The sequence below is a fragment of the Marmota flaviventris genome, chromosome 7 (assembly GCF_047511675.1).
Source record: "Marmota flaviventris isolate mMarFla1 chromosome 7, mMarFla1.hap1, whole genome shotgun sequence".
Taxonomy (NCBI): Eukaryota; Metazoa; Chordata; class Mammalia; order Rodentia; family Sciuridae; genus Marmota; species Marmota flaviventris.
The window spans coordinates 96,965,281-96,982,842 of NC_092504.1; the positions used below are offsets into that span (position 1 = coordinate 96,965,281).

Sequence of the window (17,562 nt, forward strand, 5' to 3'; positions counted from 1 at the left end):
GGCTAATAACATTGCCTATTTAAAAATTTTTGAAAGATTCAGAATTTCAGTTGAGTTACACTACATTTTTACAATGTAACATTATTTAGATCTTGTTTTCTTTGTAGGTGGTTCAGTTCAATCGTTTGCCTTTGGTGGTGAGTTTCATAGCCAGCAGCAATGCCAATACAGGTGTGTTTTTGTTACCTTAAATATAGCTTTTTTTAAAAAAAAAAAAATATTTTTGTACTTGCAGATGAATAGCATGGCTTTATTTTGTTTATATTTATATGATGCTAAGGATTGAACCCAGTGCCTCATACATGCTAGCAAGTGCTCTGCCACTGAGCTACAGCCCCAGCCCCTTAAATATAGCTTTTAATTGTTTATATTACTGTATCTGTGCAGTATAATAGAATTAATAAATTTCAATTCTGAAAACTGCCTAGCTCTGACATTTACTTCCCTTGACCTTGGGAAATAATTTCTCTGAATCTTGGTTTCCATATCTGTATAATAGAGCTGATATTTGCTTTCTATATCTTATGAGCTTATTTTCTTGTTCAAAAAGCAAATAAAGTTTTTGAGATAGGAAGGAAGTTAAATGTTATCCTGAGTGCTACATCTTGTTCCTATTAAAATAGTTTAAGCAAACAGGGTGGAGAAGATAACCAAACAAAACCCACAAAATAATCAAAGATGATTTACCTCCATATAGACCAATCAATTAAATTAGAATTTTTTAAATTGCTAATGATGATGGGAAAGATGATTGAGAATTTAAAGAGCTTTAATAGAATGAAGACATTCCCATTCTTAAGTGCTGAAGAATTTGAGAACAAATACTAAGAAGCTGTACTTTCTATAGAGAATAGTAAAATTCTGTGATATCCGATACCCTTCACTGGGTGTATATGTGTAAAATAATGGTATTGTTTAGTTGAGTTGATATATTTCACACCTATTTGGGTAAAGTGAGATTTTTTTTTTTAAGTCACAAGTTATCCCATACTAAATAATCGAGTTATTATACATTGTATAATGTACAGACAGTACTTAGAACCTAAATTAAGGGAATGCTAGGTATGCTAATTTCTAGGTGAATTTTTCTCTGAGATTTATCATTGAATATGTAAATATGTTTTATACTCTACCATTTGTCTTTATTGTTTCATTTGAAATACCCATTTATGTCTTAGCTTTATTGAATTTATTCAGTTTTGTTGTCCTTTGATCAATATTGAAGTAGCCCATTTACCTCTTTTGATGTAATGTTAACATATGCTCAGGAAAAAAATATTTCTTATTTAGTAAAAATAATGTGTATTATCATCAATCAATGCATATTTTGAAACAGATAAATTAAGATTTTCCTTTCAAAACTCTTAACAAATTACAGTGCATATAATTCATCTGTATCTACTAATAGAAACAAATATTTTTTTATCCATCTACTTTTTAATAGTAGATTAAAATGGAACTTAGGATTTGGGGTTACTTTATTCATAATTAGAATAATTGTTTTATTTCTGAGAAAATGTGCCTGATTTATTTTTTAGCAACTAAATTTTGGAAAAGGGGGAATTTAAGTTAATGACTTTCAGGAACATTTTTCTGACATTTTCTAATTCTTCAAATCCCTTTGTTTTAGGACTAATTGTCAGCCTAGAAAAGGAACTTGCTCCATTATTTGAAGAATTGATAAAAGTTGTGGAAGTTTCTTAATGGAAAAATGTTTTCTGATGTGTATATGGTCTTTATTGTAACAATATCAATCCAGCAATCTTTAGAACACAATAATACTTTTATCTATGTACTCGAAAAGGCCCCTTTTCCCCAACCTTATACTAAAGAAAGAGCCTATAATGTATAGACAGATCAATTGTTATATTTACTTGCATAAGGTCTTTTCTTGTTTAGTGAGATCTGGGGATACCACAGAAATGGTTCAGTCTATCACAGCTCCCATGGAGTTTGTCCAGTCACTAGATATAAATGAGATTCTATTCAGTGGATCAGAATCAAAATGGTACATTGATCCACTTGAGCCATTATGTGCTCTCTATTGTACAATACTCCCAGGCCTGCAGGAATGCAGCAGACCCTTTTTATTGTGAATAATAATGACATATTTTTCTTTATATTGTTTTATTTCTTTACATTGATGTGAGGAAGACAAAGTAGCTTAGTAAAAGTAATAAAATCAGTACAATCACTAACGTTCATTTGGATATATTATTTTGTAGTATAGATGAAGATTACTAATTTCATTCTTCTCAGAGGGTGCTGCTCTTTAATGAAAAGAAAAATTATAGCTTATGGTGTTTTTTTCCTACTTTGCTTTCTATAACCAATCAGTGTTTTAATGTTTGTGTATCTTATAAGATTCAAATGTGATTTGTTATTGAATTCTGTTTCCAGTATCAGTATGTATATAAACATGATAGTATAGTCTTTTTTCATACATGAGTTTAAATAAAATAGTATTTTTAAAAATATAGTTTGAGCACCATATAGATATTTGTTTTTTTCAGACTTTTCCCCAAAGTGTAAATAACATAATTAATTCACTCATTCAACTACACAAATAAGTTTTGAACGTTTTTTTCAGGTATTGATCTTAAGATTGTTTTACCAAGTGTAAACTGTCAATTAGAAAACAAACCTCATCTGTGAGCCTAATATCTCCTTGAAATAAGTATCACAGTTCTAGTATATGACCTTTTTAGGTTCAGAAGGAATGCAGTACATCTTTCAGGTTGTTAATTTCCTTCTAGGTTCTTTGACAGTTTGTCACTAGTGTAATTCAGTACATATACTTTGAGCACCTCCTATGTGCCAGTCCTTAGCGCTTCCACACTGCACAGTTCTAAGAAGCATTATTCATACCATATTTCTCTACCCTGGAGGTTGACTTTCATAATGGAATGTTTTTGAATGCAGTCCCTAAAATTATGTAGTGAAGCATTCAGGCAAGCAGTGTGCTGCTTTTCCTTCCTCTTCCTTTCCAACACAAATGAGATTAACTTGTGATATCCTCCTTTAAAGAAATTATTGTTTGGTAAAGGAAACAGGTATAGAATATGTTGTAATAAAGCCGTATAGATGGTATTGTAGAATCACAAAACAGGAATACTTAAAATGGACTAGAGGGCTAGGGATGTAGCTCAGTGGTAGAGTTCTTGCCTAGCATGTTCAAGGCCCTGAGTTCAGTCTCTAGCACTTCAAAAATAAAATGGACAAAAACTATGCTTTACAAAAAAAGTAATAGCAACCAGATAGGCTTTTTGTTTGTTTATTTTGGGGGAGTACTAGGGATTGAACTTGGGGGCACTCAACCACTAAGCCACATCCTCAGCCCTGTTTTGTATTTTATTTAGAGACAGGGTCTCACTGAGTTGCTTAGTGAGACCTCGGTTGCCATTACTGAGGCTGGCTTTGAACTTGCAATCATCCTGCCTCAGCCTCCCAAGCCACTGATATTACAGACATGCGCCAACAGCCAGATAGTGTTTTCTCTGTAGGAAACTATAAGTAGTTTAATTGTTACTACCTAATTAAACATTAGAAAAGCACATTAAAATATAGAATTTCCATTATCTAAATCATTATCTAATAATGTCTTGATGATGAAATGGTATATGAAGCAGTGTTTTAGAAATGAGGTGGCCCAATTTTAATTTGAGGGTAATAAATTTAAAACTCCAGGAAAACTAATAAATGTAGTAAATCTTTTCATGTTACCACTGCTTCTATTCTATTTGAGAGGGTATAATTAATAAGTTAGTCTACAGTTTGGTGAAAATCCCCGAGTTTTTTGAAAAAGTAACATGAAACTAGGTTATTTTGTTAAGAGAAGGAAATAAAAGGAATAAAAATAGAAAAGGAAGAAGTCAAATTCTCACTGTTTGCTGATGATATGATCCTACACTTAGAAGATCCAAAAAACTCCACCAAAAGACTACTAAATTCAGCAAAGTAATAGATTATAAAATTAACACATAAATCAGTAACCTTCCTATATCCAAAAATAAATCTGCTAAGGAAGAAATCAGGGAACCAATCCCATTCACAATGTGGCCCCCCCCCAAAAAAAAAAAATCCTAGGAATAATCTAATGAAGGCAGTGAAACACCTCTCCATTGAAAACTATAGAATATTGAAGAAAGAAAGACCTCCCTAGTTCATGAATAGGAAAAATTAATACTGTTAAAATGGCCACAGTACCAAAAGCAATATACAGATTCACTGCAGTCCCCATCAAAATACCAGTGACATTCTTCACAGAACTAGAAAAAAATTGGTCCTTGAATTTATTTGGAAGAATAAGACCCAGAATAGCCAAGCAATTCTTAAGTCAAAGAGCAATGCTGGAACCATCACAATACCTAACTTCAAATTAGTAAAGATCTATAGTAACAAAAACTTCAAAGTACTTGTATAAAACAAATGGTAGACCAATGATACAGAGTAGAAGACACAAAGGCACTATAGTCATCTGATCTTTGACAAAGTTGCCAAAAACACTGGAGAAGTGACAGCCATTTTAACAAATGCTGCTGGGAAAACTGGGTGGCCATATATAGAAGAATGAGACTAGACCCTTATCTCATAGCCTGCACAAAAATCAACTCAAAGGTACAGGAATTAAACCAGAAACTATGCAATTGCTAGGAGAAAGCATAATGTCAACACTTCAACATAGGAGCATAGGCACCAACTTTTCTCTAATGGGACCCCAAAAGCTCAGGAAATAGTATGGCATCAAATTAAAAAGCTTCTGCACAGAAGAAATAAGAATGTGAAGAGAGGATTTACAGAATTGGAAAAGATCTTGGCTAGCTACTCTTCTGACAGAGGATTAATATCTAGAATACATAAAGAACTCGACACCAAAAAAATCCCCAATTAATAAATGGGCAAATGAATTAAACAGACGCTTCTCAAAAGAAAAAATATAGATGGCAAATACATGGAAAAATGTTCAACATCATTAGCAATTAGGGAAATGCAAATCAAATTTACACTGAGATTTCATCTCATTTCAGTCAGTATTGCGGTCATCAAGAATACAAACAATAATAAATGCTGGGGAGAATATAGAGAAAAAGGAACATTTTTACACTGTTAGGATTGTAAATTAGTACAACCACTATGGAAATCAGTATGGAGGTTCTTCAAAACACTAGGCATGGAACCACCATATAAACCAGCTATACCTCTTCTTAGTATCAATCCTAAAGAATTTTCCAGGTGTGGTGGTGCATGCCTGTAATACCAGCAGCACTGGAGGCTGAGACAGGAAAATCAGGAGTTTAAATCCAGCCTCAGCAACGTTGAAGCACTAAGCAACTCAGTGAAAACCTGTCTCTAAATAAAACACAAAATATGGCTGGGGATGTGGCTCAGTGGTTCAGTGCCCCTGAGTTCAAAACCCCAGGAACCTCCCCACCGCCCCCCCAAAATCATCATATTATAGTGATACGTGCATACCCATGTTTATAGCAGCACTGTTCACAATAACCAAACTATGGAACCAGCCTAGATATCCACCAACAGATGAATGGATAAAGAAAATGTGCTTTATATACACAGTGGAGTTTTATTCAGCCATAAGGAAAAAATGAAATTATGTCATTTGCAGGAAAATGGAGGGAACTTGAGAACATTATGTTAAGCAAAATAAGCCAAACTCAGAAGGTCAGGTGTAATATGGTTTCCCTCATATGTGGAAGCTAGAGATGAAAAAGGAAAGGAAAATGTAGAGGTGATCACATGAAAACCAAAGGGCTATCAGAATAGAGGAATGGAACCAAGGGGAGAGAATGGGGATGTGCTAGGGAGGGCTGTTGGCCAAAGTATACTGTGCACATGTACTAATATGTAAAAACAAATCCCGTCATTATGTACAATGATAATGCACAAATAAGTGGAGGAGAAAAAAGCTAGATTATTTTTAGAAGGCAGTATGAAACTAGTTGCATGGTATAAAACTAGGTAGATCAATGGAATGAACTAATCCCCAAACAATTTTCCTAAAATTTTGTAAAGGACTGAAAACATTATAAAGATGGCATCATAAATTAATGGGAAGGAATTATTCATTAAGTGTGACAGATTTTTTTGTGTCTTGCTAGTAGAAGTAACACAATCTTTGGTCCAGCTATTCTATTTCCAGCAATTTGTCCTACCAATGCATATAGAGGTGTGAGATTACATATTTATAAGCCTAGACTTTGCAACTTGATACTGTCAAAGGTTGGAAGCTACCTAAATATCTACCCTTGATAGGATAATGGCAAATTCTGGTTTTTTGAACAACACCAATTTATATGTACTTTTGTTTCTGGCATAATTGTTTATGGTGCTCTTTTCACTCTCAAATCTCCCACTGTAGATAGAGGTTTGGTGAAATAAATTGCTACATTTTCCCAATGGAGAAAGAAATAAGGAAGTGCTTCAGGTATTGAAATGAAATGATCTCCAAGGCATAATGTTCATTGAAAAAAGCATGGTTTGAAACTGACATGATAAAATGTGTATGAAGAAAAATATATGTGTATATTCATAAGTTGTTTATGGTAGATGATTTGTATATTTAGATAATCTCCAAAGAGGTGCATGAAAGAAAGAATTAGTGGAAGATTACCTGGTTATCTGTTCAGGAGTGAGCCTTTTCACTGTAAACTTCATTGTACTTTTTGAATTTTTAACTATTCAAAAATAATAAAAATAAATTAATAAAAATATTTCGGCAAGAAACAAAATTATGAGATAATTTGGGAAGAAAAATGTATTAGGGTCCTTTAAAGAAGTGGAACCAGTTAGAATATATATTTATCCTGTTTATTTCAAGGAATGGTTTATATATTTGTGAGGACTGGCAAGTCCAATTGTCTAACACGTTGGAAGGCTGAAAATTTTAGGCAAGACCTGCTACTGTGGTTTTGAAGTACAATTTTTTTCTCCTGGAAACCTCAGTTTTGCTCTTATGGCCATTTAACTGATTGGAGGAGTCCTCCCCACATTATGGAGAATAATCTCTTTGACTTAAATTCAAGAGATTGTAGTTAGTAAGCACATCTTACTAACCTTCATAATCACAAAATACCTTCATAATCACATTTAGATTCATGTTTGATTGAATAATAACAGTTTATCCTTGCTGTTATAGTTTGGATGTGAATTGTCCCCCAAAAGCTAAAGTTGGAGACAGTGCAAGAAGGTTTAGGGGAGAAATGACTGGATTATGAGAGCCTAAATCCAATCAATGAATTAGTCCCCTGATGGGAATTAACTGAGTGGTAACTGAAGGCTGGTAGGGTGTGGCTGGAGGATGTGAGTCCCTGGGGGCATGGTCTCAGGGTATAAATTTTGTATCTGGTGACTGGAGTGTCTCTCTGTTCTCTGACCATCGCGCGAGCTGCTTCCCTATGCATCTTGATGTTAAGCCGCACCTTGAGCCCTGAGGAATGGAGCTGGATGTCTATGGACTGAGACCTCTGAAACCATGAGCCCTCAAATAAATTTTTCCTCCATTACAATTGTGCTGGTGGAGTCTTTTATTCACAGCGGCAAAAAAGTTGACTAAAGCACTTGCCAAGTTGGCACATCAAACAACCTTCAGAGTCCACTCCTAGTTATCTTGGCATCTGTATGCATCTCAAACCATATTTTAACTTCAAAATAAAAATAATAACTAAATCATATTTCTAACCTGATACAACTATTCTACATACAACCAAGAATATTTCCATTAGAGGATTCCTAGAATATGCAACCATTCCCCAAAGGAAGATGTGAGGTTCATGGGTGATGCTCACTTTTCTCCTTGCTATTCTGTGTTGTAAGGTCAACTGCTATTAGTACATTTTATGTAAGATTATAAAAAAATATGAGCAGGGGGTGCATGCCTGTAATCCCAGCACCTTGGGAGGCAGGAGGATCTTGAGTTCAAAGCCAGCCTCAGCAGATTAGCCAGGCACTTGGCAACTCAGTGAGACTTTGTCTTGAAATAAAATGTATTTAAAAAGGGTTGGGGAGAGAACTGGGGATGTGGCTCAGTGGTTAAGCAATACCTGGTACCAGGAAAAAAAAAAAAAGGTTATAATAAGAGGATATGGGAGAGAAGAAAAAAAAGATAGTCAACCTATATGTATGTGTATAATATGTTACACAAACAGCAAAAAAAAAAAAAAAAAAAAAACAAATATGTAATCACAGTCCTAGTTCTGCCAACTGGACATGGTTTTGGCTGGTGATTGTAGCTACCTTTCATGACCTACTCCATATTCCCTTTGTTCTCAATAAGCATGTTGGCTGTTGTTGCCTCTGCCTGGTGGGCTAATCCAAATCTTTACTCCTAAATAATCTGAGCCATTAGATGTCCTGCCTGAATTTGGTTTTGTAAGTTTTCATTATTTTAATCATAGGGGTTGATGGTACTAAGGTTCCCTTGGCAGAGCTTCTGTATTCCAGACTTACTTTTTTTTTTTTTTAACTTCCTTTGTGCAGTAACAGCCAAATTTCCCCTAATACTAAGGACACTGACCCCTGCCATTACAGTAATTGCTTTCTTTATCTGTTGATTCAGAAAGAAGGAGCCTAAATTGTTAGAGTGGCAGCCCGTCCAGTTTAATAGAATCATTATTGTGTCTAGTGGAGGCATTCCTCTTCAAAGTCTTCTAGATCTGCAGAGTATAAGAACATGGGGACAGAAAGCAAAAAATTGTGTTAGTGGACACTAGGGATAATATTGAGAGGTGCTGCTTTCATTCCCACCCCTTGATTCCATAACTCTGCATCTTGGCTATGGAAAAAATATTATTTACATGTAATTTAGACATATTTAGAATCAAGGCCATTCCACCGTGCTGTCAAGCCAGCTGCTTCAGGATGGTAAGACCATTGAATTCCATAAGCAAGATGAGAAATATGTTGTCTTCTAAATCCAAAAAATCCATTAGTATCGTGCCACATCTTTGGTTGTGGAGCAGTTGAATGTAAATTATTCTTGCTATTAAAAGAGAAACCCTGCTGGGCACTGTGGCTTGTTGTGTAAGCCCAGCTACTCAGGAGTCTGAGGCAGGAGGAGTGTAAGTTCAAGGCCAGGTTGGGCAACTCAGCATGACCCTGTTCCAAATTAAAAATTTTTAAAGTGATTAGGAATGGTAGCTCAGTTGTATATTGCTTGCCTGGCATGTGAAGCCCTGGGTTCAATTCCCAGTACAAGGAAACAAAAAATCTTGACAGGCTCTATGCCATTGTACTCTCAGAAATTTCACTTAGTTGGAAAGCACCTGAATTCTTGTTGGATTTATTTCCCATGGTCTGAGACAAAAATATCTTTCCAAAGTGCTTATGGTTTTCGCTACTTCTTGTTTAGTTGGCATAATGTCATCAATGTAATGGACCAGTGTAATGTCTAGTAGGAGGAAATGTGATCAAGGTCCTTGTGAACTAAATTGTAACATTTGGCTGCAGAACAGTGAAGATGTGTCAGTCTTACCAGCTGAAAGCTAACTCTTTCTAGTATTTACTAACAGATATTGAGGGAAAAAAATTATTTTTGTGAGATCAATAGCCGCATACTAGGCCAACGGGTGTGTTAACTTGCTCAAGCAGTGAAATCATGTCTGTAACAGCAGCTGCAATTAGAGTCACCACTGGGGTAAGTTTATGTGTTTTATGCATTGGACAAATTGATGGGCTGAATGGGGTTGTGGAAGGAATCACCACCTCTACCCCATCTTTGATGGTGGCACTAATTTTTAAAGTCCCTCCAGGAATGTGGTATTACTTTTGTTTATTATTTTCTCAGGCAGAGGTAGTTCTAATGTTTTCCAATTGGCCTTTCTTGCTATAATAGCCCTCATTTCACAAGTCAAGGAATCAATGGGGGACCTTACCAGTTGTTGAGTATGTCTATGACAAGCATGTATCTGGACTAAGAAAATAACCACAAGATAAGTTTACGGACCCCCTTATGCCCACTTCTCTGTCTCCATTCTTGTTTTTTCACCCCTGTGGAAAATCCAGTTCCTCTCAAATGCATTTCAGATATTTCCAGGGGTACCCATACAACCCTTCTCATGTACTCTTTTTTTTTTGAAAATATATTAATTTAGACATTTAGGAATTGAACCCAGGGCTGATTTGCCATTGAGCCACATCTTCAGCCCTTTTTATATTTTTGCGACAGGGTCTCACTTAGTTGCTTGGGGCCTTGCTAAGTTGCTGAGGCTATCTTTGAACTTGTGATCCTCCTGCCTCAGCCTCAAGAGCTGCTGGGATTACAGGCCTTTGCTACCACACCTGGCTACACATGTACTCTTAAAACACGTGGCATCTGCCAATTTACTTTGCTTTGTTCCCACCCTTTGGGATAAGCTATGCCCCTCAACCCTGGTCATTGCTGCTACTTCTGCCTGAGGGTGTGAGTACCCTCAGAGGCTGCTGGATCCTACAACGAAGGCCAAAGATGTTGTCGCACTCTAAATATGATAGAACTTCCATCTCAACATCTCTCCCCTGGTGACTTGAGTCAAACACCTCCTTTAGGTTTGCAGAGGAAGGCCCAAGTAACAGGCAAGGATGTGTTTAGAATCACCATCCCCCTATAATGATACCCATATTCCATTAACCAAACATTTGCACCCCAGGCCTCTTTACCTTTAGGTGGATTCTTTTCTCAAGAAGACTCATTTTCTTTCACCTGCTAGTTACTTAGACCTGTGCTACTCAAAATGTGCTCAACAGATGGGGCATTCTGCACACTATTTACAAGATAAGTACAGAAATTGGGAGTGAGTGCTTTAAAAACTTAACCAATTTGACATAGTAAATTTATGTCTCTTGAATCTGATAACAAAATTTGGGTTTGTGATATTTATGCTTTTTATTTCACTTTTCTAGTCATTTTTAATTGAATTTTACAAAATCTCTATGATAGATTCCAAATTTTAAAAAATAAAAATCTGGTCCTCCCCTACAGATGGTTTTGAAATCACGGCCAGGCAGCCAAATCTGTAGTGAGCAGAGCATTGGCCCACACATGACACTCTGTAGGCACTATAGCACCCTTGATTGGGAAGAGTTTGGTAAAAACATGGGTCTACTCTGCAACCAATCAGAGGTGGAGGGGAAGAGAAGTAGGACTGATGTTCACTAGAATAATTCTTTTGCTGTCTGCCTGAAGTGGGACACAAGCCTAATTCCATGACCTGCACACCCAACTCATTCTCTTGCATGCCACAGGGTGGAGGAAGATGATCCTGCTCCACTGAGTGTCCTGATAGCCAGTGATTCTGGAATGGGGCTGCTTTCCCTCAGAAACAGTACTGGACTTTCCATCCAAGGGGGTGACTCTACTGCTCCAGAGGGAACTTTGCTCTTGTGTATCAAGATCTCCCAGAGGGAATTCTGAGAGTAACTGCTAATGCTTTGACAGTGTCCTGGGGCACTTCATTTTAGATAAGCACATACCATTAGCAGATGGGGCCTCATATGGGCACCTCACTCACTGTTCTCCATATCCCCCTGCTCTGATCTGCCATTGGCACAAACATCTTCCCCGGTTTTAGATTTGGAGAAATAGCTGAGGACCCCTCACCCGGCTCCTCTCAGGAGTTGGAAGTGCAGCCTCTTTAGGAAGTTAAAATTTCACTTCAGACCTCTTATTCTACTCTGCAACAGCGGTATAATACATTATTATATATTTCAAGTAGACAGTGTTACTCCCATAACAGGCAACAGAAGTTGTTCTTTAATAAGGCCCAGAGCGCATATAGGTTAACCCCATACAGCTTATTCTAGGGAAGGGATTGTTATAACACTTTGAGAAATCTCTTCCAGATCATTTGGAGAAATATCAGATAAAGATAACCCATTTAGGAGACTGCAGAGAAGAAGCTTACCTGGTCCTAAGTGCTTAGTGGATATATGCATTAACTCCCCATGTCAGAACCTACCACAAATGGTTTTGTTCCTATTGAAGCTTGCTTTCCATCAAATAGCTTTGTGTACCTCTCTTACAGTATTTATATTATTTACCTCTATGCACTGTCACTACATATCTGCTTATTGTCCTGTACATAATTTAACTAAGAATTCCTGAAGGAATGAAACTATTTCGTTTTTTTTCTTTATGTTATTAGTGATTAAACCCAGAGATGCTTAATCCATAAGCCACATTCTCAGCCCTTTTTATTTTTTTATAATTATGAGACAGGATCTCACTAAGTTGCTGAAGCCCTCGCTAAGTTATTGAGGCTGGCTTTGAACTTGTGATCCTTCTGTGTCAGCCTTTTGAGTTGCTGGTATTATAGGCATACAGCATCACACCCAGCAGGACTGAAACTACTTCTTCAACTTCCAGTCTTTTGTGGCTCATAGTTTAACTTCAGTATAATTGCTTTGTGATATTCATCAATTGTATTTCTTTTAAATTTCAAAGACTGAAAATGTGCTACTACATGAACAGCAAAATTGTGCTTTTTATTTATTAAACAGAAACAAAGAATATAAATAAACATGGTATGTTTTACAAAAAGCAAAATCAATATTACCTACACAAAGCAACACCTTTGTTTTTAAGAAAACCATACATGAAATCATACAGGAGATGTATAGTATACATCTATAGATGTATATGAGAGTTATTTGATATTACTTTGCAAACTTGACATAATACATTTTAACTTGACATCTATTTTATCCCATATAATACAAACATATGAAATACATTAAAAACCTTGTTGAAACATACAATATGTACTGTAATTTCCAAGTCTTAAATGCTTAAATAATAGAGGGAACTTGGTTAACAAGGTATCCCTTGGGACTGCAAGAGCAGTGTTATATCATACCTTTGCACCATAAACTTCTGCCTCAAAAAGCAGGATCGATAAAGATATTAGAAAGAGTTAGAATCTGCTTATGAACTCTAGACACCAGCATTTCATTCTCACTTCAGTCTTCTTACTCTTCTTTGCAACAGCTGTGTAACACATTATTATATATTTCATGTAGATTTAGTGTTACTCCCTCAACTGGCAATAGAAGTTGCTCTTTAGTAAGGCCCAGGGGGCTTAGAAGTTAACCCTATATAGCTCATTATAGGAAAGGGACTGTTATAACACACTTTGAGAAATCTCTTCCAGATCATTTGGAGAAATGTCAGATAAAGATAACCCACTGCTTACATGTCCTCTATTGTTATTATAAATAAAATAATAATTATTATGAACTACAAGTTATCTACCACTTTGTTACCCTTCCTCAATTTATGTGTTTTCACGCTTCAAAACATTTCCCCCAAAATAGTCAAGTGATGTTTTTAAATTGTATCTTCATGTACCTTTATTGTCCCACATAATTGCCCATAGGACATTTAGTTCTCATAGTTTTATCATTAGAAGTGAAAGACACACTAGATTTCTAAGGCTTTTAGAAGAGAAAAATAAAAACAATAAGCAGGTTCCATTTTAGTTTTGGAAACAGTTTTTGACTTTTGTATAAAGAACAAAAAAGCAAAAAACAACCTCTCCTTCAAAAAATCCTTGATGTCTGCTATCTCCATATACTTTATAAAGAAGCTGTCTAAGCTTTCCAAACATAGGACTGTTTACTTCCTGCATAATAGCACAACTTCAAGGTCAGTGAGCTGACCTTGACCCAGAGTGGAACTCGACAACTCATGTCAGCAAGCATGGGGGCTACTTGGAGTAAAGACAAAAATCCCTTCATCTTGCATTATGTGTTCTGAGAGTGAGCAGACCTGGAGGTGGGGGTCCATTGATTTCTCTCAGAACAATTGCTTCAGTGTGCTGGACATGGCGACATCTTGGAATGGCAGCAGTTTCCCAAGAGTCTGTGAACGTGGTATATGGGTCCGGGTCAGTATCTGCTTTTGATTTGCTTTTGAAGAAAAATCCTTGGTCAGCTTTCATCTGAATCCTGCTATGTATCACAATACCAGGGAGCATTCCACCTTGCTCAGGGCCAAGGCCACTCTTTGGTGAGAAAGATCTATTTAAAGATGAATGACTGAGATCGGATTGTGCTTTCCTCTCGATTCAGCTGTTTTCTGATTTGTGACTGAAATAAAACACATGTGTATCTATTATAAAGTGATATCAAGAATAATCTCTAAAATATTAAATAAGACATGCTGATTACTAAAGAAGCCTCGCAACTATAAATTGTCACGCCCCACTCCCTGCGTTAATCTGGTTTTCTGTATTTTTCCCAGGAGACATTTATAAAGCGGTTGCTAGAAAGTACAATTTTGGAATTAGTCTAATGCTTACAATAATCTATAAAATGCAACACTATTCAGTGAATCAAAAAGGATGATAAGAATCTAAAATTGTTGATATGGAAAGATGCTTATAATATATTGCTAAGTGGAATGAGTAAATAATACCAGAGAAAGGTTAAATTTTGTTTTTAAATATTTGCACAGGGAGAAATCTGAAAGTGTGCATTTGATATATTTTTACTTTGTTTATAATGATTATGTGTCACTTGGATAGGAAAGGGAAGAGATTAATTCATATCTGAACAAAGGTTTCATAAGGCAAAGTATTTCCTCACTGAATATCAAATACATCAGAACAATCTCAAAATAAGTGGCATATTAGTTTAGATTTCAAACTGAAAAAATTACCAAGAGCAGAAATCCCAGTATCTAGAAAGGCCTATCCAACAAGATTCTCAGATATGAGGAAACACCAATCAGATGATTTTGGGGGGGGGGGGCGGTACCCAGAGATTGAACTCAGGGACACTCAACCACGGAGCCACATCCCCAGCCCTATTTTTTGTATTTTATTTAGAGACAGGGTCTCACTGAGTTGCTTAGCACCTCACCATTGCTGAGGCTGGCTTTGAACTCATGATCCTCCTGCCTCAGCCTACCAAGCCTTACAGGTGTGTGCCACAGTACCAGGCCTATCAAATAATTTCACACACATAAATAATAATTAGGAAACAAGTGTTTCATTTTTTAAAACATCAAAGATTTTAATTGGTATGCTGTAGGTTGGTATGTTTAAGTGTGTCCCTAAAAGATCTATATGAAAAGGCTTGGTCCCCAGGGTGGCAATATTAAGAGGTGATGGAATCTTTAAGAGGTGGGGCTTAGTGGGAGGCTTGTGGGTCAGGAGTGCGCTGCCCTTGGAAGGAAATACTGGTTGCCTGGAGTGAATTTTCACAAAAGCAAGTTGATATAAATGTCTGAGCCTGGCTGACCTTTGTCACTCTCTGGCTTCCTTTTTGGCAATCTGATTTTTCTTTTTCTTCATAAGTAATTGCCTAAAGTATTTTGCTATAACAAAAAAAAAAATGGATTCCTACATAGTATTTATAGGAAAATTTCTCACCATTTAGAAGACTTTTTAGCTAGAGAAATAAGTCAGCTTTCCTCTATGAGCATTCTAGTCCCAGATGCCCTCCTCCTGACAAACCTGGACTAATCTGCACACCTTAAAGGCAAAGTGACAGATGCTGGGGCACTAGGGAAGGCTCTAGGGCTGAGATTCAAATAAGCTCTTTCTTTTTACAATCATGTCTCCATCTTTTTTTCTGTCCCCCAGAGAAGAAACAGACTATTCCATAAGCCTGCAAATGACATCCCTTAGATTCTTGGGAATAGTCTGACTCAACAGAAATACGTTTGAAATCCTCAACATCATTTCTCGGGACTGAACACTTAAACACTTTTTATAACTCACCAATTTCCATCGTAATATTTTGATCCATTCATCCGCTTCTACTCCTGTCTTTGCACAGAGATAAAATGTCCTGAATGGAAATACTAAGCTGATAAGACAAAATAAAGAATGTTAGCTACTCCAGGTGGTAGGTTGAACATGTATTAGTGGAACACTAATTAGAATATTCCAAGAGAAAAAAGAATCGATAAAGGACCTGAGTAAGAAGTAACTTGAAGAACTAGTATAGACAGCGCTATAGCTGCCAACAAACTGCAGAAACATGTAGGAAGTTGTAGATCCCTATTATCATTACAGGCAAGGTTTATATTCTCTAATGAGACTTCAAAAAAGGAAAAAACTATGTCCAGGCTGCCCCAGTTCCTTCACTATACATATCTTGAACTGAACACACAGTACAGGCTTATATATAACACTTATGTGTCAACTGGGTTCTTAGATGATTCAGAACCTGTGATATGATTCAAAGAATACGCAGGACAGATGAGAGTTTGTGGAAAGAACTCATTTGTGGTATCTAGCTTTAATGAGGAAAACCCCGTCTTCAGTGGATGTAGGCAGTTATTTAGGAGAGGAAAAGAGACAATATAGCTCCTCAACTAGCCCATTTCTGACCCTGAGTTAACGTCTACTGGAAGGAAGATAAAATTTCCTACTGACACAGAGGACTATTTCTAAATATGTAGTAATTCATCATTTGATTATCTTTGATTATACAGTCAAAATCACTGGCATGATAAGGGCTAGCCCTAACTTATATCTTGCCCATCCTTCCTGGACATTCAGTCTAGATGAAAAATACTAAGATCGTTTGTGAAAAAAAGGCTTGAACTAAAATTCAGAAGGTCTCTATTATTCTATAGCCCAACTAACATATTTTGTTGACACCAATAATTAATGCTGAGTAGTAAGAGTCTGTGTGTAGAAGGCAAAACCTTATGTGAGATTCAGTTGAGGAGTGAGTAGACAATGCAGGGGGAGGGGTGATACTGGTATTGTACACACTCTGTGAAACTGATTTCTAGAATTGTCATTGATACTCTTTGTGGGAGACCCTTAGGTACCCATTAATACAGATAATTTTCTTCTTGCTAACAGAACCCCAGGCAATGAATCCTAATTGGTCAATTATGATTATGCTCTCACTTTTCTAGCCTTCCCTGATGCTAGGGATGATGATGATGATGGCCCCATTGTGGCCAGTGAATTATAAGGGGAAGTCTATAGGGAACTTTCTGGAGAAAGATTGGCTTTCCTGGTACAAAGGGACAGATGTAGCCTTACATCATTCCTACATCTTTCTTCAGATCTATGAAAACAAGTGGCCTAAATTTGGAGTAGCCACTTGGCTCTGAAGTAGCCATCATGAGGAAAGACCAAGAAAACTGCAAAGACACTGGACTTGGCCTTGCTGTGGAAGCTGCCTGCTTCTCCATTTCCTGTTACGTGAGAAAAATAAAACTGCTAGCTCATATGGCACCTTTATGCAATTTTTTAAAAAGATGTCTATTGCTGGTTGATATTATAGAATTACCATGAGTTTTGTCAGGTGTGATAATGACATATGGTTCTGCAGATAACATGTTTATTCTCAGAAGATACATACTTAAGCTTTTAGCCATGATGTTTACAATTGGTTCAGGAAAAAAAAAAGTGATAAATATAACAAAACATTGATGAATCTAGGTAAAGAGTATACATGTCTTCCAACTTAAGTATACACAAACAATTTGAAGATATAAATTGGTAAAAATTAAGACACTCCTTTCTCAAGATACTTTATTTCTTCCAGTTAGAAAAAGTTCATAATATGCTAATATTTGAACAAAATACTTTTGTGCAATTGCCA

At 36.4% G+C, this 17,562-nt stretch overlaps 2 protein-coding genes across 3 annotated transcripts in view; one reads left to right on the plus strand and one right to left on the minus strand.

Moving 5' to 3' along the window:
- The window catches only part of Lamtor3 (late endosomal/lysosomal adaptor, MAPK and MTOR activator 3), a 29,530-nt gene extending 12,332 nt beyond the window's left edge, over window positions 1–17,198 (plus strand). Inside the window, exons 6-7 of one of the 2 annotated variants that reach the window (XM_027935378.2) lie at window positions 108–171; window positions 17,021–17,198. In XM_027935378.2, the coding sequence (XP_027791179.1) occupies window positions 108–171; window positions 17,021–17,028 (72 nt within the window). In that variant the 3' untranslated portion in view covers window positions 17,029–17,198. Of the gene's footprint in view, window positions 1–107; window positions 172–1,630; window positions 7,524–17,020 lie in introns of those variants that run through there. The other variant, XM_027935377.2, reaches the window with a different exon arrangement.
- The window catches only part of Dapp1 (dual adaptor of phosphotyrosine and 3-phosphoinositides 1), a 50,279-nt gene continuing 45,170 nt past the window's right edge, over window positions 12,454–17,562 (minus strand). The window contains exons 8-9 of the mRNA XM_027935376.2: window positions 15,714–15,801; window positions 12,454–14,076 (exon numbers count right to left, since the gene is read on the minus strand). Coding sequence (XP_027791177.1) covers window positions 14,008–14,076; window positions 15,714–15,801 — 157 coding nt within the window. The 3' untranslated portion in view covers window positions 12,454–14,007. The remainder of the gene's footprint in view (window positions 14,077–15,713; window positions 15,802–17,562) is intronic.